We start from the raw sequence: 26,743 nt of genomic DNA on the forward strand, positions 1-26,743 counted from the left end.
GGCCCCATTAGGGATTTTAGGGATACGGGATATTTGGGGAGAAAATTATAGGGATACTTCGATGCTTATGAAGACTTTTGGGTTGCAAACTGAAAATAGCAAAGACAAAATGAGAAAACGTAAAAAACAAACAACAACTAAAAAATAAACGTAAAAAATAAACTCCCAGCCGACTCCCAGCCATGTTCTACTGGAAATTCGCGAATCTGATTGGCTCTCCCATTGTTTTCTTTTCGCTGATAGAAAAACATTTGAAGAACTAAAATAACAAATCAGATTCGCGGACTTTTAATAAAACACGACTGAGTCTCCACTGAATGTCTACTAATCCATTCTCGTCCCCATAGCCCTTTTCGCTTCTCTTAGCCGGCAGGGCCTTGGCACCGGAAACGAAGGGCTCTGGGGACATGGGATTTTTGAATAAATTCGAATTTTTTTTTTATTGGCCGTTTGAAACAAAGAAATCTTGAGCGGAAGTAAAAGACCCCATGACTCTCCCATACAGTATATGAAATATCACGACTGCATACTTGACGATCGGAAGTCCTAGAATCTAGGAGTGGAAATCCTTTGTCTCCAGAGCCCTTCGTTTCTCGTGCCAAGGCCCTGCCGGCTAAGAGAGGCGAAAAGGGCTTGGGGACGAGAATGCTACTAATCGTTAGCATATCCTCGACTCCAGACCTTCGCTTGTTGACTGCGCAAGACTCATCGTAAGCATTGGGCAAAAGAGAGCGGCTCCGAGATCGAGAACGTCTGTGCTTGTTACTTGACCTATCCGTTAAATTACCAAACCAACAACATCGCAATACAAACGTGTTTTCATTCTCAGTTTATTTCGTTAAACAATTATAAAAATTTCTAATAATTCTATCAAAACTATCAAGTGTTAAACAAACTCTCGAATGATTTTGGGTTACTTGACACTTGAAATAAGCGAATGGCCGAAATCTAATAGTAATAACATTTGTATAATTTTATAAAACCTTAACCAGTTTCTTCCCAGAGCAACACCTTTATTGGTGGTTCTAGCTTTTTTGTATGAATGAATCTTATAGTGTGTCTACTCCAACCAAGGCCACCCAAGCAAATTCTTCACAAGTTGACCATTAAAACAATAAAAATGGTCACAAATTTATTGCTTCAGTAGCATACAGCTGGTGTAGATCCACAATTTGTGGAAAAACATTGTTTACATACAAGGTTTTCATTCCCTATTTTGCACAGATTTTGGCAGGTAGCCTTGGTTAGAGAAGTTACACTGTAATTAAAGCCATTGAGCAATAAGATCATTTATGTACAATTATGGTCAAAAGTCCGACCTTGAGATACTGGACGACAAAAATGTCATCAAATTCTTTCAAGTGTAAAGTCATTATTCAATTCGCCGAACCCCAAAAAGCAATGTTAGAACATTGGGCCTGGGTTTTATGGATCAACATCAACATTGTATTGGCAGTGGGAAGGGGTGGCAAAGAAGACTATTATTTTGTTGCCAAGGATGTCTCAAAGTATCCCAAAACTTTTGACCAGAATTGAAGACATGTACTGTTTTGTTATGCTGTAAAAGGCGGTTTTTGGAATAAAACCTACCCTGCTCCCTAAGGTTTCCTTTCATTCTTGCTTTGCGACTTTAACTTGATTGAAAAAGACTAGAAGGAAAACATTTGGGACCAGGGTAAATAAACGCTAGTGTGATTATGAGCAGCACTAAACATGTGAACCTGGTTATTACACTGTAAAACATGGTTCTTACTTGAAAGCCAACGTGTAAAACCCGTGTGCGACCATTCACATGAAAGTTACTGAGTATTACTTTTATGTGCTATTCATTGTTTTTTTTTTTTGAAGATAAAAGATTAGAACATTTTGAACTTTGATACTCCAAGGAGGCAAAGGGTTAAGTCATTTACCATAAAAAAAAACTTGGAACCACAGTTTTGGTTTCGTTGGAAAGCTTCTAAGGCGGCGTACAGTTTGTTATGCTGTGGTCAGCTGTTGTCTGTGGATGGAACCCTGTTGTCTAAGCATGAAGATAAAAGCTACTGAGAAGTACTTCTATGATACTGTATATCATGCTGTACATACTAGTTATGCAAAGCTTTCGAGTGGTATACTATGGAATATCCCACGAGTCACTTGTATTTTCTCGGTATACATACGAGCCTTTAGGCGAGTGTGTATACCAAGAAAATAGAAGTGACAAGTGGGATATTCCATAGTAAACAACGAGAAAGTGTTGTGTAACTATTTTATCGAGAATACAATCGCAGCGCACGATGGGAAGGTTGGGTTGAATACCGTCGAATATACAACGGCTTTCCTGTATTCTGATTGGCTGTATTTTCTATGGCATGGTATAAAGGGTGATACAACTTTAAAGTGCGTAGCCATTAAGAAAAAGCTATTGGTTCCGAGTTTGAAATATTAATATTCACAATAAATCGCAGCTTTCAGCAGTTAAATCACAGTACATCGTGAATTATAAAATAATATAACCTTTCCCTAACTAAATTGCGCTACTTGAAGCAGCTCGTCTTTCCCTCAATGGATCGTCCAACGTTATGGTTTCATAACGTTGCGGGCCTTTCATTTATCAATAATTTCTTTATGGGGTCACGCAGTTTTCGATTCATTTCTTTTCTAAGTTTTACATATAACCAACAACATTACTTATCTGTCAAACATAAAGAGCTTTGAAACTTTCAAACATCCTTTCAAATACCAGATCAAAGTCTGCTTTGTATTACACTGTAATTAAGAAAATAACTCCAATTTTCATGTTTCACTTTTCCCCTAATTAGCACGGATAATTTATCGTCCTCTTTCCGATCTAGTCACTGTAGTGTATTTAAAATGTTGCAAAGTTTAAGTTTAATGCACAAAAAGTGAAAGGATTGCAACTCTTGCGTAAAAAGTTTTGACAAACGGTGCATCTGTAAGTAGTCGCTTTAATAACCGGGCACCTGCGCAACAGTTTTTGGCGTGATACAGCCGCGTCAGATTTTGGTTGAAAGTAAATCACGGCATATCGTGACGCATGGGTCTAACAAGAGTTCACAAAAGCGATGCTAACGAGAGAAATACTGACAGATGAAGCTTGAAGACACAATTTATAGGAAAACATTCTTCGGCCAAAAAATATGCTTATATCACAAAACGTGGTGTATTGAGTTTTAATCTGTCATCCGTGAGGAAAGATTGGACGATAAGAAAGGATTGCGTGACTAGCTTACTGTCTCTAAAAGCATTGACCAAACCAATGGTTGCTAAGCAACATGACGTCATCTTATGACACGCTGACGTGTAAATTCTTAACATTCGTGTTCTTCTGTGATTGGACAAACCAAATCGGGAACTCTTCGGGCTCATAACGAGGATTTGAACAACAGGCACCTGTCACTCAAACATGACTATCCATGATTAGATTAACCGTGATTAACACGTTGAAAACTCGCAGAAGAAAACTGGAAAGATTAATTTTCTAAGGGTTAACTTGAGCTCCAAATTGCCACGGTTTCATTATGGAAACTTTCTCTCGTTTATGCACAAAACAATTTGAAAGAGCTACATCTTGAAAAATATTGTGTTAGATATTCAAGTTAATTCGTCGGTCGTAATACAACTCAGTCTTGCCGAATTCTAACCATCTATGTTCATTTTTGTTTTGTTGTTTATTTTCCTACCTAAGCAAACTAATCTTTAGATGTTTCCTTCAACTCGAAGACAGTTTTGTGAAATCACAAAAACCCTACATTATGACATCTATAATTCCTTTATATAGAATTTCGTTGTGCATTCATTAAGCTTTAGAACACTATAACTGACCGTACGTATAAATTTTTGATACATTTTCGAATTTTACCTAAATTTAATCACGTTACCTTCGTAAAAAAACAGATATAGAGAAGTTGGAAATCTTTCTTTTCTTCATCCAGCTGATTTTCACGAATCTTGACGAGATTGTCGCCGCTTTAATCTATCAATTTCCACTTTGAGTGCTGCATTGTGTTTTCTTTCTTCGTCAAAGTCATTTGTAAGAGATTCTATTTCGCGGGTGAATTTTTCATCCAGTTTCTTTATAGCTTCGTTGTGTTTCTTCTCCATTTTAGTCATCATCTCGCGTAGCTCAGCAATCTCCTTTCGTAGTTTGTCCACCTCGCCCGGCGATGTTGTAAAAGGTTCTACTTTCTGTACCGGTGGCACTTGTACCTCATCTTTCAAGGATTTTCGCTTCTCTACCGCCTCAGTTTTTGGTGATAGTAAAGGAGGTGCCTTAAAACACACACAAAAGAAAACTGAATCAATTAAAAAATCAAGGCGGAAATGACCAAAAGAACATGGGTTTTAGGTACGGTTGTAAAACGGAGAAATTTGAAAACGCCGTATAAAGTATTTTCCGTCCACACTAGTCCGGATAAATTTGAAAACTAAACTATTTTGGCAATAAACGGATAAATACGTTTTCAACTACCCACTTTGAGCTACTTTGAAGAGCGTTTTCGAAAAGTTCCGTTTTCAAAATGTTTTTAGTCCACACAAAAACGCAAAGCCGGAGTTTGCAAATTTATCCACTGAGATTTGAAGAGCGTTTTCGGAAAGTTCCGTTTTCGGTGGGCAATTTATCCGGAGGACGATTGGCCAAACCGGAGAAAAAAAAAAGATGCATTTCAAATTTATCCGGATTAGTGTGGACTGGGCCTTACTAGCTACTAGAAAAGTTTCATTAGGGACGGACCATTATTTTTTTGGAGGGGGGAGGGGGGGATGAAAAATATTGAAAAAATTGTTTGAGGGGCCTGGAAAGACAAAATAAATTGTTTGCAAATACGATGTGTATAACAAAAAATAGTAAGAATTTCGAAAAAAAATGTTTGCAAAGGAAAATTTTTCATCCTCCCCCCCCCCCCCTCCAAGAAAATAATGGTCCGTCCCTTAGTTTCATAGCCATTTACAAAACGCATTCCGGCATGCCAAAGAGGGGTCCTTTTACTTGTGTTAATCATTTTTCCATCACACTTACCTTCTCCTCTGTATGCTGTTTCTTTTCCCGGGCTTCTCGAACTTCCTTTTTCCAAGCAGGCTCTTTTGGCCCTTCTTTAGGGCGACCAGGAGGCTGTTTGCTTGCTTCCTACGGGGACAAAAAAAGAAACTACAAGATCAAACCACTAAGGGAAGAAGGGAGAAAGATAAGCTGATTACTTTGAGAATCTGTTGTGCTGCATTGGCGGGCAAGTTAGACACTTAGTTTATTATCGACTAAAAGGAAAAGAGAATAGTCCTAGAGAAGAATTCTCCTTTTTACAAATTCTCTAGGCGTGTTATACTTTACCTTCATATCAACTTCTAGTTGATAATCAACTAAGGACTGGGAGGACCAATAGCACATTTGCACGATGTCGTCATTTGACTACAAATACCAGAATTCATTTCGCCTTTCCTTTGTTATTCAAATTTTGAATTCCCAGTGGGGTTTGAAAAACAATTGCTCTAATTAGAATGACAAAACGACAAAGCGGAGGATTCTGGTAGTTGTAGTCAAGTGACGCCATCATGCAAATCGCCCATTAGACTACTTATCTTCATTTTCTACGAGCCATAGTCAACTTAGCTGAGCCTCATTGATAAGTGCCAAAACCACCAAAGTGCTTAAAAGCAGTCAGATGGAATAAGTGAACTCAAGGCAGACTTATTCTGGACTCTAGAATGCTAGAAGTAAAAGTATTACCAAAAGGAAAACTTCACAACTTACAGCTAATTGTTCATCAAACATGCTTCCACTAAGATGTGCTGAGTCAGTCGATCGCCCATCCTAAAAAGTTTCAAATCTTGATCAGACTTGCACTGTGACCATAATTAAAATACATTATAAGAACAATGTGAACTAGTATAAGTAAAAAATAATAAAAGTTCTTAATACCTTGGATGGTGGCCTCTTTTGAGGGACTTTGGCTCTGTTGGCAGTCAAATGGTTTAATGTCTCTGTAACTGGAATTTCATCAAAGGAAATTGCCCCTGTGATGAAGCAGAACGTCATTAGAAAAACAGTCAAAGCATGGAATTGCAATGCTAGGACAGAATTTACCATGATAATTATGGGCTATGAAACATGGTTCAATGGGCTTGTTTTCACTAGCAACAGAATCTACATGTAAGTTGCAAGTGGGGTCATAAGAGGGCTTGTAAAATTCATTAAATATTCATGCAGATGCAAACCAATCCCAGTACCATATTCAGATCACATGTACACAACTGTAAACCCCAATACAAATCAAACAATAGAATTAACTTTTGATACAAACTCCTGCTCAACTAATTAGTATTCATTAACTTTTGAAACAGGTCTCTACTGATTCGCATAACAATACTTTGCATTCAATTTATTGTTTTCATTTCACAAGTAGAATAAAATATTCGCGTCCGATCTGTATGGGGGCAATTCCACACGAAAGGTGCTAAAATCAAAATTTTTGTAAAAAGATGTTTTAGATGGAATTATTCTCTTTGCTGCATTGTAGACATGTTAAAGTTCACAGAAAAATAATTTCTACTTCGCTTGTGACAAACATGTACTCAGGGGGGTCCCCAAAGTACACATTTATTCTTTTCATAGGAAGCACTGTCCGTGATGCACATTTTTAACTTCTAAAAATCTAAGGTAGGATATGTCAACAGCCTTAATAACTTGTTTTAAGAGAAAGACCTTTGTAGTGTTAACATATAACTGATAATAGCTTGATTTAAAATACTTTCTTGAAATAGTAGCAATGATATGAAGTTCTGTCACGGACGTTACGTAACGTCCGTGACGTTAAAGGGTTTTTTTTTCCTCTGCTAAATAACTATTTGAAAAATTTTAAAAATGTTTCTGCTGTTCAGCTACATATCCAGTAGAAACACTTTGATGAAGTCAAAACTCTGGTATACTATACCATTTCAGAAATAATGGCAACAAAAGGTTGTAACGTCCGTGACGTAACGTCCGTGACGTAACGTCCGTGACATTTTTTAATCTAAAGAGGTTTCTTTAAGAACTGTCATCTTTAAGAGGTTGGACACACTTACATACTCTCTAGTAAAAGAAATTTACATTCTGGTTAGCAGATTTTAGCAGAAAACAGTCTCAAATGATAAAAAGATTGAAAACTGCTGACAGTGCAGGTTAATACACCATGTAAGCAACCGTGAAATGTCCCCTTCTATCTATAGGGATATTTCATGAGTTTTGCTTGCAGAACAACCAGGCCTATTTTCAGTGGCCAATTTTTAATTGTTTACTTGGAGGGCAGAGCAAAAAAACTTATTTATTTTGCTAAACTTGATCAGTTACCCACACACTGTAACGTCCGTGACATTGGTGGTAACGTCCGTGACGTCACATTTCAAGGATCCTTGTGAATTAATAAGTAGCATTTGAAAATGAAAACAACATTTTCAATAAACCAAACCACTTGGCTATTCATATTTGGGGCAGTTCTTAAAAAGAGCTTTCACAATTCACAGGAATTTTGACTTTAAGTCCATGTGTTGGAGAAGGTGGTTGTTTTTTATGTAACGTCCATGACAACGTTTCTTTTTAGTTTTTTTCTCAATGTAATGAATCAATTAGAAAAAATGAACAACCCAAATAACATTTTGATATGCACAAACAAGTTAATTGATAAAAAGTTTTAAAACCTCTTTTCATTCTTTAGTGGTGCAAGTTTAAAGTTTGAAAATTGGGTCTGAATGTAACATCCGTGACCGTGGAATTGCCCATGGGCGTTTACAATGGCGAGCCGATAGGCCGATAGGCTCATATTTTATCTACTACTTACGAGCTAGTAAAAACTGAAAATTGGAGTCATAAGCTTAAACGGAATCGGGTCTGAAGAATCAGAAGGTTTAAATTTTCTTCTGATTCTGCTTGTGACTCTATTGCTATTGATTCGGTGATTCATTGTAACTCAGGGAATATGTACAAAGTTTACATGTATTTGACAGTACCTTCTTCAACATTGTCTGTCTTGATTGCAGGTGGATTGGAGACTTCTTCCTTTGATACATGTATGTCTTTCTCTCTTGGTTTGCTATCAACATGGTCCTTTGTATCCTCAACACTTTTCTTTACAGCAACACCGCTACTTTCCTCAGGCTTCTTTACCAAGCCCTTTGGTTTCTTTTGGGCTGGTAAAGGTTTCTTGGGTGGAAGAACAGGTTTGTGGCCTGCCACTGGCGGTTTCGGCTTTGCTGGTGCTGGGTGTGGTGGCTCCGAAGCTGGCTCAGCTGGAGGTTTCTTTACTTCTGGCCTTGCAGGAGGGTGTACCTCTGGTGTAGCATCCGAGTCGGATTCATCCTTAGGGGGGAGCTTTGGAGCAGGCTTCTTGTGTACTTCTAGACACAAAACAAGAGTCAATGTATAGTTTCACAGGGCTTGAGACTAACTTTTTTACTCACTGGTTTACTGGCTAGCAATATGTCAGATTTTACTAGCCAAAAGTAATTTTTCACTAGTCAGGTATATTGATTTTTATCAAGAACAGATGACTTTTCTGACTTTTTCACTAGCCAAATGGCTAGTAGGAATGCTAAACCTGGTAGTCAAAACCTAAATATTAGTAGCCTTTGGCTTGTTGGCTACCGTTAGTCTCGAGTCCTGGTTTCAGGAAATACACCTGTATCCATACCTGCCCGTGGAAGTTCACTGGAAATTTCAATGGGGAACAGGGGCCTCAAAAGCCAAAACTAAAATAACCTTCTGTGGAAGGGGGGTATGGATATTTGCTCAAACCAAAAACTTAAAAATTATAAAATCATAAACTAAGTTAACTTGAACGCAATCAAACACAGTAGTATTAAGTGAATCAAAACAAAGTCAAAAAATCCTAAACTTTTCATAAAGCCAGCTAAGTAAGCTCTTAACATTTTTACACTGTAAAAAGTATTGTAAAATTGTTCAATACACCATATTCCCTGCACGTTTAGCCCATGCAATCAGTTAGTAAGAAGTCATTAAAGATTCCCGAGAAAACCACGGAAAAATAAAATTGCCTGCAGATACTGTTAATGTACAGCTGTTACACCCAGTCGGGCAGATAGTGATACTCACTTGGTGATTTTTTTATTTCATCCTTAACCACAGGTAAAACTGGAACACCTCTTTTCTGCATTGGGGGGGAGGAGCAGCAGTCTAGTGATATAAACAAAATAGTAAAAAATTAATGGCTTCATTCATTTCTTGTTGATACACAGGCATGTTTACATACAGCTGTACCGTAAATTACATGAGATTTATTTACAAGTGTTTTACTTTCTTTAAAATGGGACTCACAGCTTGAAAAAACTTGAATTCCACCTTGCCCTTTTGACAAGCAGCTCTCAAATTTTGTGTGCCTGGGGCAGATACATGCTTGTCTCCTTTTATTTTTTTAGATAGATTTTTTTAATGATTTAGTCAGCAGATGACTTACCTGGGCCCTTGCCTATTAGACAAGTAAGCATGAAAAATTACCTGCCTGGGAGGAAAATCTACTTCTCTTAACTTGTCCTGGACAACTGAACAGCACTTTTTTCGAGCCCTTATAAAGTGTACCTTCGCTCAAACTGCATACTCAGTAGGGCTAAGCATGGGTTGGGTTGGCATAGAATAAACAAGGTATGATAAGGTCAATGGTAATATAAACTGTTCAATTAATTTTCTCTAGCCAAACCATTTGTTTTGATACAGTCCATGGGTACTGCTAAGGCCCTTGTCATAGCAAAAATAAATAATGGTCATGCTGATGCAAAAATATTGTACCATGCGTCCTCCCCAGCTGATTTTTTTCCCTTTTATCCAAGTCCTGTCAAATAGTTCATATCATGTAAATGGGCCTTAAGTGTCCCCTTGTACTGTGAGGGACTTCTCAAAATAATTATAGGTTCTAAAATGAACAACCAGGAGATACCGAATTCTTACCGTGGGGGCAGACAATTCTTCCTCATCTGGCAGTAGCTCAACAAAGTTGGTAGGAAACACACCAACTTTTCCATTTAACTCTCCTTCCCACCACCCTTCGGTATCTGGAATATCTTTGTTGGTAACCATGACAACATCACCTACTGTTAACTTAAGCTCATCAGGATTTTCAGGTTCATAATCAAACACAACTTTGGCTCGTTCATTTGGCTTCTTGGCTAAAAAAGCAAATTAAAAAAATTAGCAAATCACATTGTACCTTTCCAGAAAATATCCCTGCCCACCCCAAGGAAGGCTGTGGGAAAGGTGGGAGTGGGGGGTCTCAAAAACCAGAATTTTGAAAGGAGAGAATAAAGCTTAAATGGAATTTCCAGAGTGGTGGCAAAGGGGGTTAAAGTGACACAGGGATTTTAATGCTTTTCGGTAATCAAAATCTCTTCGAGATATCGACTTTTTTGCACGAAGTATGAGTTGAAGGTTTATCCTGTGCATTGTTCTTCAAACTTATTACAGTTGCTTCCTATCTTCGTGGAGGAAATGTTATATTTGTCAGTCCAAAGTTGTTTACACTGTGGATTGGTTGAAAATGGTAAACTTGTCGATTGCTTTTTTTCTAAATAGTTGTTTCCTTTCAAGTAAGAATGATCTACTCGGTTTAATGTAGGGTTGCCGATAAAGGTTACGCACAACAGAAAATTCACGAAGACGTGCAATTGTCCCAAGTCCCAGATATTCTGGAATGTGTGCGTCTGTAAGAACGCAAAAAAGTGATTTACTCGTGTTAAGTCACGCAATCAATTGTCACGAAATTTAGTGCCTTAGGTTAAATATTAGCGCCGCTTCAGTGCGTTTTATAAACTTCGTTGCCTTCACAGGGAGCAGAGGAGCCAAATTCGACCTCTGTAAATATTAAAATGTTCTATCTATTTCGTAGCACTTGTCGGTTAAACAGAACTTGTTGTGCTTGGCGTTTCCGTTCGTTGCCCGAAACCCACTGCGATTACGCAACAGACTATTGAAAGAGTTTCCCACTGGCTTAACTGTCGCGTAAACAAAAAGATCGGATTACGTATGACAATAGCCCGGGAATACAGCCGCCTCTCTTTGCTCCCGAAACAGGCTAGTATGACAAGCGCTGCGAAATAGATCGAACATTTTAATAGTTACAAACGTCGAATTTGGCTCCTCTGCTCCCTGTGTTGCCTTTCGTGCATTTTAAACTGTTCAGGCAAGAGGGAGGACAATCGGTAACCTTTAATTCGATTGTTCAATGTTCTCAGTTTCTCTTGCGTTTGTGTATTTTAATATGTTTTAGTTTGACGTTATCAAAAAACTGGATCACTGTAATCGTAATAATTTTTCGCTACAGCTCAAGTCATCCAGTTGGTAAAGTTTAGAGTAAATTTGTAACGTTTAGCAAGACTACAGAACCGCCTGAAATCATGTGCACATTGGCCGCAACGCTCTTTATAGATCGCCTTTCAGAAACACGTGCGTTGAGATAAGAAAGCTGACATGCGATGTATGATTTGGGCTAGTCACGTTTATATAATGTTATATAACGTTTGTAAATTTGACGAGTCACATTTTTATTGAGTAACGCTTTGATCACCCACAGCGGAAAGTAATCCCTTGAGAAATTAAAACAGTCCCTTGAGAGTTTACAAGAATGTGGTTCGAGATAGAACAACTTGTCCACTATTCTTCTTTTCTTTCTTGTAAACAAGCAAAAAAGTCAAAAAAAATTCTAAAATTGGCAAATAGGTCTTCTCGTACATGAAATGCACCTAGTACATCAAGATGGAGGTATAAAGTAAATAGTTGTTGAAGGAAGAAGGGAGCCATAATAATTTTTAGGTGTTTTGCGAGTCCACAAGGACAAAACTGCAAATTTTTTTTTTTTTTTTTTTTTTTTTTTTTGTTTTTTTTTTTTTTTTTTTTTTTTAATTTTGGTAAAAATGCTGAAGTAAATTGCATGAAGTAAGTGAAATAACTTACCTGGTTGTACAATTGGAGGAATGGCAGGAACAGGAGGTGCTGGTCTTGATTTGGCACTCTACAAGAAATGACAATAATTATTATGTTGATTACACTCTCACAGCCAGTAATGGCCATTTATGATTCCTAGCTATTTACTAAACATGTAGTTGGGTGTGTCCCAAGACGTTTGCAGCTTCATTATTGCACTCTAAATGCTGTGACATCATGTTCAGGGAGGCTTTTTGCCAGATGGGCATCCAGGTGTACTATGAATGTCCACTTGTTAGAGAAAGTAATATGAATTGCTGTATTGAGTTATTTTTTAGCAAATTTGGAAATCTTTAAATACATTTAATTTTACACTAAAAACTACAGACTGAAATATACCTTAGCACATGCTTAAATTTGTCCTAAGACCCTTCTAGGAGAGTGGAGTCAGGCCTTAAAGAAGTTTTTGGATGCCCACTTTTCAAATCCTATGTTCAGGGTCATGATCCTGTGATGTACATGTACACTGTACATAATGTTTGTTTATTATTTACGGCGCCCCACTACAATGCTTGCTGGCTTACCAAAGGTGCCTTTGTTTTTCCGATGGCAGCAGCTGTGCCCTTGCCTATATCAGTAGGAACATTCTTCTCCTCAGGTTTTTCTTTCTTCTCCTTCTTTTCATCATGGTGAACTTTCTTAAGTCTTTTTTCAGCAAGAATATTAGGATTGATCAGGTTCCCAAAACCCATTCCCCCTCCAAACAAATTCTTAGACTTTCCTATGCTTGAATGCCTTTTATTAATTCCAGTGTCATCGTCTTCTACTGCTTCAGCTCTGTCCTCACCACCAACTGTCTCTTTTTCAGGTGGTGCAGCTTCCTCTGAGAATGCAAAAATTAAAAAGTACAGTTAAGACCAATAACAGTAGTCTGGAGTAACAAGGTTTTTACACATTACAGTACACTGAAGTACACCAGTAATAGTTTAAGTTGAGATCAATTGAAGGCCTTGATGCAAAAAGGGCAGATGCGATTTTGGCTAAAAATGAACATTGCCAAAACTCCTCCAAAATTCGTGTGCTGGTTTGTTTACATAAGTGAAACATTGTAATGAAAATATTTTCACTGGTGTTTGTTCAGTTTCCAAGAAACAACATATATGCAAAAACTAGATTTTTCCAGTCAGCATCTTAAGTAGTGTCTTTGTTTAAATGGAACAAAGAAACTTCTGAAAACGCCGTCTTGAAAGCCCAAGCTTTTTGCATATGTTATTTCTTGAAAACGAAGCAAAAACCAGGAAAAATAAATACAGTACAAATTGTCACATACGTAAACAAACCCACAAGCGAAATGCCGAGTTGTTTTGGCAATGTTCATTTTTAGCCCAAACTACTTCCGCCCTTTTTGCACTGAGGCCTTCAATTTATCCACATGGTTACAACAGTAGCTTTAAGGTTAAACTTTCAGAAAAGGTAGAGGTCTCAATTTTTAAAAAAAGACAGCTACCTGACCCCTACCCCCTCCCCCCCCCCCCAAAAAAAAAAAAAACGACAGCTTCTGATGTTTTGGTGATGCCCATATCAATTGATCCATTGCAATTCATCAGAAATAAACTTTGCTTAAGTAAATGTACATGAAACATCAGAAAAAAAGTTTAGTACTTTGTTTCTCCACTGGCTTGTCCTTGGTTTGGGCGACATCTTTTTCCTCTATGAGTTCCACAAAGTTCGACGGAAAGACGCCAACTTTGCCATTTAATTTGCCACGCCACCAGCCCTCTTCCACCTCACACATGAAATCAATCATATCACCCACATGTAGTGTGAGTTCATCCTCATCCATAGCTTCATAATCAAATGTTACTTTGGCCTTCTTTTCTGCAGCTGTCATTAACAATAATGCATACTGTTAAAGTGGTGAAAAACTTTCAATTCAGTTTCTACTAACTTGTACAGTGGTGGTGACCTATTTTTTGGAGTTGCAAAGAACCAAAATAATGTCGTATGCAATAGGATAAATTACATGTACAACCAGAACATTTGTAGTGATTTCAATAAGATTTTAAGTATGTGACTGCCTTTGTGTGCCACCTTGCTATAACAAGCTAAAAACATCACCGCTTTAAAGGTAGCTGAACAAATTTAGCCGGCATAAGCATGCCAGAGCTCCAACAGGTGGTGGGTCTTACTGAAACCCGTGCATTTGCGAGAGCTTGTTCCTTTAGTCACTTAACCTCAGGAATATCAATCATACTTATCCCTCCAAACGTGTTGTTCCAGAAATATCCATACACCTCGCATGGAAGGTTTTTGGTTCGACTCCCCCCACCCCTTTGGAAATTCCAGTTAAGCCCCATACATGTACTTCCCTTTAAAAAAATTTGCCTTTTGAGATCCCTCCTCACCTCCTCGGATTTCCATTGACCTTCCATGGGGTAGGAATTGATATTTTCTGAAACTGCACAATCCAGTTTGTTATGCAATTGTGTGAGATTTTCTATGCTTAACACATGATAATTTCACAGTTTCAGATCAAACCACATCATGTTTCTCGAAGGGAGGAAATTAAATTATATTGCTGCATGTAAAATCTACAGTACTATAAAAGGGTACAAGTGGGTAAGTTTACAGACTGAATAATTTGCAAAACACTACACTTATAAGTGAATGCAAATGAGTCAAGAGTTGAAAACTTGATCACTGATAACAGGAAGCCAATAAAGCATCACACTTATAGAAAATAAACACATAAAAAGATAGAACACAAGAGGCATTCATGGCCATATGGTAATTCTCTGATTATACCTTCCTTGAGAACTCAAGATAATAATCCAACATGATGCATGCATAGGTAGTTGCCATGAGTGGGAAAAATATTGACATCTTGAACTGTTCACTAAAAGGGACTTATTTGCACAATGCCTAATAAGACATTTCAAACAAGAAAAAAATTGTAATTTTGATTTAATCGTTGCCAGGAAGTGTTTGTGACTGACTCTAAAATGTTGTTTCAGTTTTACAACTCAAGGTCAACTAATCTGGCCTCTGCTTTAGCGAGAAAGAATCCATGGACGTTTATAATCACATATTCAAATTTCTAAAACATGACAACAAATATATAATTGAGGGCCAATATTCTTTCACGTACAATGTGTACAATGTACATCTACTGACTGTCTCATTCTGCAAACCCTTTTAACTTCAAGTTGAAACATTTCAACATATCTTTAACGGAAATTAGACTACAAAAAACCCTTGCATTTCTCATATATAAGCTTACAAACAGGAAGCAAAATCTAATATTTTGAGAATAAGTTTCAAGATTTCTACGAAACAATAGCTTTGAGAAAAAAGATTGAAAAGATCTGCCAATATTTACGAATTCCTGTTATAAATACAGGAAAACGAAAGGCTTTCAACCGTTTTTAGAAAGAGATTTGTAAATGAGGTTAGTCTCAACAGTCGAGTATAAACTTTAGCTAACTAAAGTGACATCGATGCAAAACATACACACGTCTGGGTAAATAAAATCGATATAAGCATAATTTCATAGTCTGTAAATGGAATCTTCAGCTTCCTAAATGAGCTTAAACACGGTTGATCTGTGGTTAAGGAATACTTGGTTTTATACGTGCATAAACTAATTACTTCTGACCTGTGTTAGCGCTGGAGGGCTCTGGAGTTGGAGCGACCACTTCCTCACTGGCAGCGGGACTCATCTCTTCGACGAAATTGTTTGGAAACACCCCTTTCTTCCCGTTCAACTCTCCTTCACACCAGCCGACATCCACATCTACTACATTTGTGATAATGTCTCCTACTTCTAAGGCAAGTTCGTCGTCCTGTTCGGGCTTGTAGCTAAAAGTGACGCGAGCTCTTCGACCTATCAACAGATGTGACCGCCATTGAGCCCACAATAACAACAAAAAGATTGAGTGGAAGACCTCAAGGAAAGCGATACTCACTCATGGTGATTCCAGAATAAAACAACAGCTAAAGAAGATGAATTAGAAACGCAAAATTGGTCTACATTTGGAGAATTATGAAGAGAATTTTAACTTTTGTTGGAAGGAATTTTCCCCGGTGCACTTGGAGGAGTTCTCGAAAGCAATGCCGAAAGGTATTGTGGGTCAACCGGTTGCTTAGTATCCGCGCATTCAGCTTGCGGTTACCAGGGCAACAGAGACCTAAAAACTGCTGACAAAAGCACTTTTTTAAAATTTCTTATGAATTACTTCCGCATGCATTCCCATAAATCAGTGCGGGCTATCAGTTGAAGTAAACTAACTGAGTTGAACTGACGCGTAGTATGCCAGCGTTGACAAGAGCTTTTGACAATCGTTACAACTCCGCCCATAGCAAAAATCACCAAATTGATCACAGCTTACAGGTGAACGTCATATTCGAACACATTTGAACGCGTCTCCTCAACTTAGCTTTTACAATAATCTTTGAAAGTTACGAGAAATTTACTACCTCGTTCGAGTAACTTCATTTTTTCCGAAACTGGTGGATAGCCTTACCTGATGCGGAAAGGAAGATGAAATGGAAAGCAGTTTGAAATGTCACTCAATAAATTCCTGTTAAATATCGGTTGAGAAATGCTTTTTTTTTTTTTTTGCACTGACAGCTCAGAAATTTTAGAATAACTGTTAGTTGAGATAGCAGAAATTTGCCTGAATATCCTGTATGCGTTACTCGTAAATAGGCAACAGTTAGTTTGCTAAGACGGATGCATGCAACGCTTCCTAGGGGGTCGGGCAAACTGAACTGAAACTGAACTGAACTGAACCTTTATTTACCCTCGTTTCAAAACGCTCCGCCACCTCTGAATAAGTAGTGTCGTTCAGTCGCACATGTGGGCTATTCAGATGAGACTAATATAGAATTTCCCCATGGTCCTAAAAAGGAAAACACTCTTGGGGGGGGGGGGGGTACTCCCTATAGTAGACTGTACGGGGAGACCACGCCCGAAAAGGGTACCTTCTTCAAGCTGGAGGTGGTTTAAAGTCTAGGGATTTCACAGGTGTAAGTATAGAAAAGCGCCGGTAGGGAAAACTGCCATTTAGGTATTTAAAAGGAACTTCAAAATACTTCGAACAGGCACACAGCTAACGGCTGGGTCATCTAAGTGTTTTAAAGGAAAACCCAAGTCTAAAGTTTACAAAGTGGTGCAGATTTCTGCGTTAATTGTGTAAAAGAGGTGACATTTTCTAGGTCTTTAAAAGGGTCACGTTTTCTGTCAAAAATGGGTAAAAAAAAGATTAGGGCTTTCGATCTCCGGGCGGAGCCTTTTAGTAAAAATCTTTGTTTTTTCCCTCTGTGGAAAAACGTTCAAGTGCATATAAGGAAGCGAAAATTAACTGAATGTTAACCCTTAATGATGCAACTGGCACGACTACAAATTTAAAAAGTGAAGTACACGAGGATTAGGTTTTATTGTCCACAATACTACGTCACTGCTGTTAACATCACGTGGTATTTTGGCGGCGCGCGCGATTTGATGAAAATGCGCAAAAACTTATTTTGATTCACGTAGACCTTTAAATCATTCCTTTTTACAAATCTCTTTAGCAAACTTCTGTACTTCATCTTTAGTAAAAGAGCCCTTGGCGAGGTCTCTGAGAAGTTGGTGGGTTTTACTTGGTTTGCTAGCTAACTCATCCACTTCAGCTTGGTAAACACGATCAGACGTTCCCACAGTGAAGAACTTTACACCCGTTCTTTTCAAAGTGTCTGCTAACTTTTTTGTGAGTTCAATTCCGAGGGAACTGAAGCCGTCAGTTAAAACCACGACAACCTTCTTTACATCTACGAGACAAACAAAGAAGCAAAAGTTATGAGTAACTCGGGTAGCATTTGGCGCAATAGAGTGAAATAAACTTAATTGGACGTCTACTGCCGTCTGTCCTACGACAAATATCAGTGGAACATTTAAATAACTTGTAAACCATCAAATAATGGCGTATGCTTAGTCTTAAACGTGTCTCTAGATCTATAGACCTAATCCAGTTTGAGAAAGAGGCCTCCTTAATTAATTCCAAGGATTCTGACTTCATATATTTTTAATTCTCTTTTTATATTTCTTTTTCATTAATAGTTATATGTTTTGTTAGTGTATTATTTAATGGCAGGTCCACACCAGCCTTTATGGTTGCCCTACGAGACCTGCCTTAACAAAAAGCTATTTATGTATGTATGTATGTATGTATGTAGGTCTATGTATGCTAACACTTTACCACAGAGCAGAACCAACTCATTTTCCTTTTACCTTTGCTGGAAGACCTCGCTCCTTGCGCCTTCGTAAAGATTTTGTTATGGATAACTTCAAGAGCAAAATTGAGTCTGGTAAAGGAGCCTTCATACTTGACTCCATCTATTGTCCTCAAGACGGATTCTTGGGAAGCTTCATCATCGAATTTCCTTTCCACATGTACGTATTGACTGTAAGACATAACAGCCACGTTCGCCCTGTCCTTTGAAATGTCAAAGTGTTTAACAAGATCTGCGGCGAACTTTTTTGTCGTTTCAAACACATCTTCTGGAACACTGGCTGAGCTGTCGAGCAGAATAACCATGTCTAGTTTATTGTGACATTTGAATTCTGCCTCTGGAAAAGAATATAAACAACCGCCTTCTTCAGTTTTTTTTTAACACTAATACTGATCCAACTATTTACATTAGTAAAAACTATTTTTAACATAAAAGGACTTTACGTATAAGTCACCATTAGAGTAAAAGTACTAAATAAAATACTTATTTTTATTCCTTGACGAAAACGTTCGTTCTTTTCTTTTTTAAGTTTGTAATCAGTTTTTAGCTACACAGCCTTGTAAATAATTATTTTAATACAAAGCGAAAAATATGGACAAACTGTGCTATATTGAAATGATTATCCTGGCTTTATATTATTAACTCCACCTCAGATAAAAACCAGAAAAAGCTAGCGATAACCGACATGAGATAAACAATCTCGTGTTTTTAGTTGGCAGGGATGAAGCGGCATACAGGGCAAAATCGAAAAAAAAAATACTTGTAAATTTAATACAAGGTAGTTTCATCTACTTACTCGTAAGAACAAGCAGCCAGCCAAGCAGTAGAGAATTAAAGAACACCTGGAAAACAAGGGAATGGTTCTTTTAGTTTACTCGATTTATGGAAACTTGGTAAATAAACGTCTCTATAATTTGTATCGGTTTCTAAAGTTTCTAAGAAACACCTGAGAAAGGACGAAAACGTCCCCAAGTTCTTTTAGTCATTATTTTTATAATTAAAATGCAGTGGTTTAACTCAAGGCCAAACAAATCTAAAGGCTGAAATGTTTGATAGAGTATTTTTGAAATGAAAGAATGCAATACATGTATTTAGAAAGATAACAGATTTTCTTTACGCCACAAAGCGCGCCCCGCGGGACGCGCGTACTGAGTGCGAAAACGAGCGTCGCAAGAAATTTAAGACGAAGGACTTTATAAAGGCTTATTATCTGTAAGAATTACGCGTTCCAAAAATGATTGGGTTGATATTTGAAAGAGAAAGTAGATGGAAAACTCTCTACAGACACAAGCCAGACAAGTCGACAGCCGACAGGTGACCATCACAAACCACGGAGCATTCTATGACGAGTTGACGTAAATTACAGCACAAACGTCACAACAAGGGGCTGTTATATCTTTCTGTAAAAGCTTAATCTAACTATAAGCTAATATAAGCCAATGGGCTTATTTATATTCGATGGGGTGGGGTAATTAAAGTTGTTATCGGATCGATTTTGGGGCGAATTATTTATCAATTTCTTTGCAACACCAAAAGAGACACTAAAATAAAATACAACTGTTTTGCACTGAGACCAGTAACCAAGTGTCAGTGCCTAAAGCAAACTATCTGAGACGACAATCTGATAGAGTTTTAGTCTCCGTTTTGCTTACAAGTGCGCAAATTAAGTTAAATGACTGTCCAGTTCAATGGCGGATTACGGTTTTATCAAAAAACACACCGTTCAATGTAAATTCCCGCAGGCATATTTTGAGGTCAAGCGCAGTAAATCGACACTGGAGGAAGATGTTAGTTTTCTCTAACCAAAACTTCACGAAGAACATGAACTAGCTTACCGGAAAAAACTTTTAAAACTGATAATTTAACAGTTGCCACCTAAAATTTCAGTTCAGCAAATGACATTTCGACAAAAGGATTGTAGACCTGTAGCAAATAACAACCAGCTGCAGGTCCAAACACCTAATTAACAAACAACTAGACAATAAGCTTGTGATAATACTGGCAACTGACATAATTCGAATTTACCGGAATTTGGATTTCAAATTTTGTGTATTAAAAAGTTCCCTAACACGGGCTGCAACTGGCCGTGAATACATGGCTTGCTCGACTGGCTTTGGGGGATTTTAAACTAAGTACATTTTTACAAGTGTTTACTTGTTCAATTTTTTTGTTTTAATAAATAAGTGAAGTTAATTATCGCATCTATTCCTGTCAGAGCGAAACACGTTCACTGTCAAAAAAAACATCACTTCACTTCCAATAGGCTTAGGGACGCCAGTTAAAAAATGACGGCAAAGCGAATTAATGAATTAAAAGTGTTAAACCTTTTTTAAGATTACGTTTAATTTAAACGCTTCACTTCTTGTCAGATAAATCCTAATATATTATTATTATTTTCTGTTAGCAACAAAGAGCGCTAAACAATACCTCAAAACAACAAAGTGAGCCAACTATTAGTAAATATTCGTATATAATACATTACCTTGTTCATTTCGACCGGCTTTTTGGAGACTTCTCTGGTGAGCGTAGAGGGACGTCAAGCTAACGGTGGAAGTCAATTAAAATATTAATTCGCCTGCACGCCTAACTACGTCACAGTCCCAGCGAAAGGACCAATTGCAAAGCCGCAAATGGAAAAGCAACTTAAGATCTGGAAACGAATTCTTTTTGGCCCGTATCACACAATATCTACACCACTTTTCATTTCGTATATTTTAGGTGGAAGAGAGGCTTAACTGTAAAACCTGACAATAGACCTCTTTAGCTTCGTTTGTTTGTTGTCCCATCGTAGACCACCTGATGTTAGCCTTAAGAATTATCTCTTTCAAACTCAAACAAATTCTCGTGAAAAGGACTGAATAATTTTTAGCTAGACAAAGGGACAATTCTCAGGGGAGCATCACATGATCTACAATGGGCAATTTACATACGTAGCTAAAGAGGTATATTGAGTGAGGGTCTGCATAAAACAATTAATGTGTCTATTATGTGTCAAGGAGAATTCTCGTCATTCTTGCCTGAACAAGACGTTCATGATATGCATGGCTGCCCATACAAAGCGGTCAACACTAGCCAGACGACCACCCACTAACCAGCTATTAACAGTGAACGACCTAAAATAAACGAAATTGGGGTTTTCAACGGTTGTGTTTTAAACTTGAAATAGCTAGTATGGTACTTCTTGTAACGAGTGTCTTTGACAAGGTTTGGGTTATTTACTTATAGCTTTCAATGAATGTCAGTTCAGTCTCTACCAGCAGGCCACCTGCCGTGGGCACTTAATTTCTGTAGCTTTATTCGTCTTACCGTAATGATTCAATTTAGCGCCCGGGGAGCTTATTTACTTTTGGCACCTCAAGGGAGGGCGCTTATTCGAGACAGGGCGCTTATTCGGGACAGGGCGCTTATTTAATTTTTTGAGAAACAACCAAATGTATCTTATAATAACAGGAACTGTAACAGTTAGAAATTGTTAAAAGTTCAGTTACTTTTAAAATAATTCTTCATTTTAACAGTAAATATATACATGAACTGTACGGTGAACGGTCAGGAGTTTATCTAGTTGACGTCAGTGACTTCAGTAGGGCCAGTTATTCACAATAGGGGCACTTATTAGAATAGGGGTGCTTATAAGAATGGGGGCGCTAATAAGAATGGGGGCGCTTATTGGAATAGGGGCGCTTATTTACAAAAACACATTCGAAGGGGGGGGGGCGCTTATTCGGAAGGGGGCGCTTATTGGAAGGAGGGCGCTAAATCGAATCACTGACGGTAAATCTCTTTTTTTTTTTGACAGAAAAATCGTAACCGACTAGGGTTTTCCGATTTAGCGGAAGATCCGCGGAAGTGGAATATGCCCATTTCAACAGAAATCAATTTCTGGACGTGAGAATCATTTAACCGACTTTAAATGATAAGTAAAATGAGTTGTTTATACCCTTTATATGGCGATTTCTTTAGTACAAACTTTTGAGCCATGATAACGTGCTCTTTACAAATACATCGCTTGTAAATTATAAACGTTTCTGCTCAACAAAGAATTCGAGCAAGGAATATTTCTTTCAACTGAAACAAGACAAACAAGATTTCCATGGCCAGTTCCCTGACTGGAGCGTCTCAACGTGGTTTAACGTCAAACGTCTTTTTACCGTCAACTGTCGAAAAAATCAGTTTTTAGTTGTCAAAATTGAGGTACCATTTTAGCAGCTCCTCTCGGACCTCTGGCTTCTCTCGGGTTTGTTTGTAACATTTTAAAAACCAGTGACTCTTGTCATCTTGAGCGTTGCCAATCACAAGGAAAGTGAGAAATGCACGAGCCTGGGCGTTTTGTAGTTCGGGAAACCCTGACGATCAGCACGAGGAAGCACGAGCTTTTAACACGCATTTGATTACTCAACCGGGCATAATAAATGAAATTTTCACGATTACCGCTAGAACGGTTTTTGCGAGGCAAAACGTTTTCGTGTTTTTCACACGTTGTTGATCAAGTTAGACTCGATTTGCATTGGCGTCCTTTTTAAAGTTCACGTCTGTTTGGTGCCGGTCGGTATAAAACGCAGACCATGCAGACTGCAGACTGCAGACTGCAGACCGTGCAGACCGTGCAGACGGTGCAGACCGTGCAGACTGAGTAATTTTTTTTTTCTTCTTTTTTTACATTGTGTTTCACAAAACTTTTGACGAACGGTTTCCGAAGTTCGTTTGAAATTCGCGAAGTTCGCTACGAACTTTAGGGGAATTTCATTATGTAGTTGTCAATCAAATTACGAACTTCGAAACGAAATTGTGAATTTCACGTGCAGCGAAGTTGAAAGGTTGAGGAGTTCGCAAGTTGAGAAGAAGTTCGTCCAGTTTGTTTAATTTAATGAAATGAATCCGTTCACGGTACAAGGAAAGGCAATTTCAAGTCCAGGAAGGCAGGAAATCATCTAAAGTTGGCTTCAAGGTCAAGGATTATTTTATTTAGCTTACAGCTTGTTGAGTTTTCTTCTACTGTCAGAGAGCGCGTTACACTGTAAACATTGGAACATTTTAAGTTATAGGTAAAACGAACTGGTCGGATATAGCAGTTTATTTGTTAAATTCAGGTTTCTAGTTCAATTTTATAACGTAAACAAATGCTTCGGTTGGTAGTTATGTTTTGGGAATACAGGGTTTTCTTGAGAAATCCCCCAAAAAATTTTACAGTCCTTAATAATAAAATATAAGTAATTCGTAAATAAATACACATTTCAATTGTTCCAAAGCAAGTGTTGTTTATTAGTAAAAAAAATTTTTAACCAAAGCTTATTTTTTTGCAAATATAAATTCTTTCAGAGGAACAGAGTTTATCACGAACAGACAGATGGCGTGACTTGCGTGTTGTGTAAACACAGAAGTATAACAACACGGAATTGAAAAGTTCTGGTTTTCCGCAGATTTTCCAAACTGATGTGTATTCAAGAAGGAAAACGTTTTTTTCTCTTTAGAAGATTTTTACGGCACACACAAACAGTATTTTTATATGTAAACCGGTTCATCTGTTGAAATTTTTTCCTTCGAAACTGCACACGGCAGAACTTGTAATCTATTTTTAGTCGGGTGTCGGGTGACATTGGGAAAACTCAGTTGTAACATTCACAAACCATTTTCAGGGCAGCCTTGCTTTTTAGTCCGTTGATGTCCTGCCTTACTGGACTTGGGATTGCTTTTTGCTGTACCGTGAACGGATTCATTTCACCAAATTAAACAAACTGGACGAACTTCTTCTCAACTTGCGAACTCCTCAACCTTTCAACTTCGCTGCACGTGAAATTCACAATTTCGTTTCGAAGTTCGTAATTTGATTGACAACTACATAATGAAATTCCCCCTAAAGTTCGTAGCGAACTTCGCGAATTTCAAACAAACTTCGGAAACCGTTCGTGAAAAGTTTTGTGAAACACAATGTAAAAAAAGAAGAAAAAAAAATTACTCAGTCTGCACGGTCTGCACCGTCTGCACGGTCTGCAGTCTGCAGTCTGCAGTCTGCATGGTCTGCGTTTTATACCGACCGGTTTGGTGCACATTCAAGCAATTATCGTCGTTGAACGGATGCCTTATCACGGAAATAACAATAATAACTATCCGGTTTTGGCCGCGTAAACTGAGGTTTCTTTACTCGTACGGTCGAAGCCGAGACGTGCACACTACATTAAGTTTAAAGAGAAGATGGCTCCTGTTCTTCTTTTTAAAATGATATCCCAGCATCGGGCGAAACGATGTACTCATATCGGGATGCGTGCGCGGTTCAAACTATTCACCCTCATAGAAAATCCAGCTGAGGTCCCGGATACTCTTTGCTTACGATGTCGATACTAGTTTGTTCCGAATAAAGGACATTCGACTAAAGGCCGTCAGTATATCAAACATTTTATATAATTTAATATAAATGCAGTCTGACCAACTTATTACTACTACGCATCGTTACAGAACAAAAGTACTGAGTGACTTTGAGTTAAAAACAAAGTTATCAAATTAAATTGAGTTCAATTCACAGATTCATTTAGCGCGGAAAATAGGTGCGAAATTCCGCGAAATTCCGCTAAATCGGAAAACCCTACTGTACAAGTTGCAGAAGCGACAACTTTTCACAAGAAGGTCTTAAATAATTCTGAAAATTTGTCAACAAATTGAAGTAAATAAACGTGGCTGACAAGTCTTACGGCTCCAAACATTGGCGTAAAGTTTGCCTTGTCGGGCTTTTAAGCGCCTTTTTAACTGATTTAGCCGGCCGAAGGCCGGTAATAGAGATAATAAACAAACCGATATAAACAGATATAAACAAATAAACAGATATAAACAAACAGATATATATAAGCAGATATATATAAACAGATATATATAAACAGATATAAACAAACAGAATTAAAAGAGGGTCTTATAATGCATGCTAACCGATATGTCGATTTTTTTTTGTTTACACTTTGCAGTTATATAAACTCTTTAGTGAGAACGATACCCACGAGAATAACAGTTATTTAAAGACCTATTCTCTTTCCTTTTAACACTACAGGAAATAGTCTATAAGTATTTGAAAATTGAGTTTTTTCTAAAAATATTAGTCCTTGGTTTTTATAGACTGTTTGTGCTAGACTGTATGTCTGACTATCGGTCGTTGTCCGAAGTTACATCCTCAAAAAAACCTTCCATTTACCCTTACATTCATTCTGCAGTAAGAAAACTCAAGACATTAAAAATATGAAAAATGCTTACCGGTTACCGGTATATAGAGAAACCATCGCCTGGGGAATAAAAATTCGCCACGAGTAACCGCGCTCCCGAAGTAACACGTTACTTGTAATGAAAAATTTAAGTAGAATCGAAACATGTGCCAATGTGGGTATTTTGTAATAACGTATTATTAAACCTTTTCTGCACGTTTGGAATTTGCAAGTTTGATTATAATTCAAAATTAATTAGGTCATTTTTATTCATTCATGCGCACCGTTTGCCAACTTGCAATTAAAAATTTCGCAACCGACTTTTAGTTCGCTTCAACTGAAACCTTTGGGCAAAGTTAGGTCTACTTTGCGTTGCCTTTACGGATCTTCCGCCAACTTCAAGAGAACGAATCCGCTTTCATTCTCGTCCCCATAGCCCTTTCGTTTCTCTTAGCCGGCTTTTAGAGGACCGGCGAGTTTAGCTTGGACATTGAGAAAGAACTCCGCTTTCAGAAACAAGCGTGTTATAAAAGTTGTTTATTTTACTATGAAACCAAAACTTTGCTTGGCAGGTAAGAGAACGTTTCTTTACGGTGTAATTTACACAATGTGATTCTCAGACTAATCGTTAGCATTTCAGCTAGTGAACTGTAACATTCCTTAGTGGAAGCCGCCAACTGCTCTAAACGAACAAATACATTTTTCTTTTTTCCAGAAGGAGTTTGGAAATACTTTGGATACAGCCAGCAAGTTTTGAGAGTCCAAGGAAAGGACAGGCATTGAAAATCTAAATGCTCGCCTTATTGAGGTAACTTCAGAGTATAATTTAGAACTCAAACATCTTTTCTTGTATAATTACCAAAAAACTGAGATCAAATTTTGTTTTGAGATTTATTAAGACATCGAATTTGTACGTGATTTGCAAAATATATATGGGTTATGGCCGTTCAAAGCGGCAGCAAAACCCAATTACTACTAAATTTTACAATTCCTAAGAGGTAGCCGACAACTTTTTCTTTTTCTACAACAATCATTCCGCTTGTTTTTTTAGAAGATTTTTGGATACAGTTACCAAGTCTAAGAATGTGGCCAGAGATAAGACTGGAAAAGCAACGAAATATTCCCTCCTTTTGGAGGTAAGTTGGGAGTTTATTAGCACTCTTATATTTTATTAGATTACATTTTATTTTGAGAATTTAGAAAAGGACTAGCTTGAACATTTTTACAAGTCAAAACAATAACTCGGTAAAGCTAATCTTAGAATAGTAACAAGGCCCTTACAGTTATTCATCAATGAAAGTGCCAGAGAACACTCGATATTTTCACCATTAAAGGGCGTCATTTACTCGTGTCGACGTTTTTTGATGGACAATATTCTCTCAACGTT

General features: G+C 37.7%; 1 protein-coding gene and 1 pseudogene across 2 annotated transcripts; both read right to left on the reverse strand.

The window, feature by feature from the left end:
* Positions 1–814: 814 nt before the first annotated feature.
* LOC144658560 (uncharacterized) lies at positions 815–16,025 on the reverse strand (annotated as a pseudogene). The gene is made up of 12 exons (XR_013571742.1): positions 15,868–16,025; positions 15,558–15,785; positions 13,565–13,786; positions 12,487–12,785; positions 11,933–11,990; positions 9,935–10,152; positions 9,086–9,166; positions 7,984–8,370; positions 5,918–6,012; positions 5,750–5,809; positions 5,021–5,128; positions 815–4,272 (listed from the first exon to the last, which is right to left on the reverse strand). The product of XR_013571742.1 is annotated as an uncharacterized LOC144658560 (transcript).
* A 1,314-nt stretch (positions 16,026–17,339) lies between these two features.
* LOC144657410 (matrilin-2-like) lies at positions 17,340–25,430 on the reverse strand. The gene is made up of 5 exons (XM_078517759.1): positions 25,409–25,430; positions 20,658–20,716; positions 18,972–19,017; positions 18,174–18,512; positions 17,340–17,713 (listed from the first exon to the last, which is right to left on the reverse strand). Exons 2-5 carry the CDS (start codon positions 20,664–20,666, stop codon positions 17,451–17,453), a joined length of 657 nt encoding a protein of 218 aa, XP_078373885.1. The 5' UTR covers positions 20,667–20,716; positions 25,409–25,430; the 3' UTR covers positions 17,340–17,450.
* Between the last annotated feature and the right edge of the window lie 1,313 nt (positions 25,431–26,743).

The sequence above is a fragment of the Oculina patagonica genome, chromosome 6, assembly GCF_052425735.1.
Source record: "Oculina patagonica isolate OP01 chromosome 6, crgOcupat, whole genome shotgun sequence".
Classification (NCBI taxonomy): Eukaryota; Metazoa; Cnidaria; class Anthozoa; order Scleractinia; family Oculinidae; genus Oculina; species Oculina patagonica.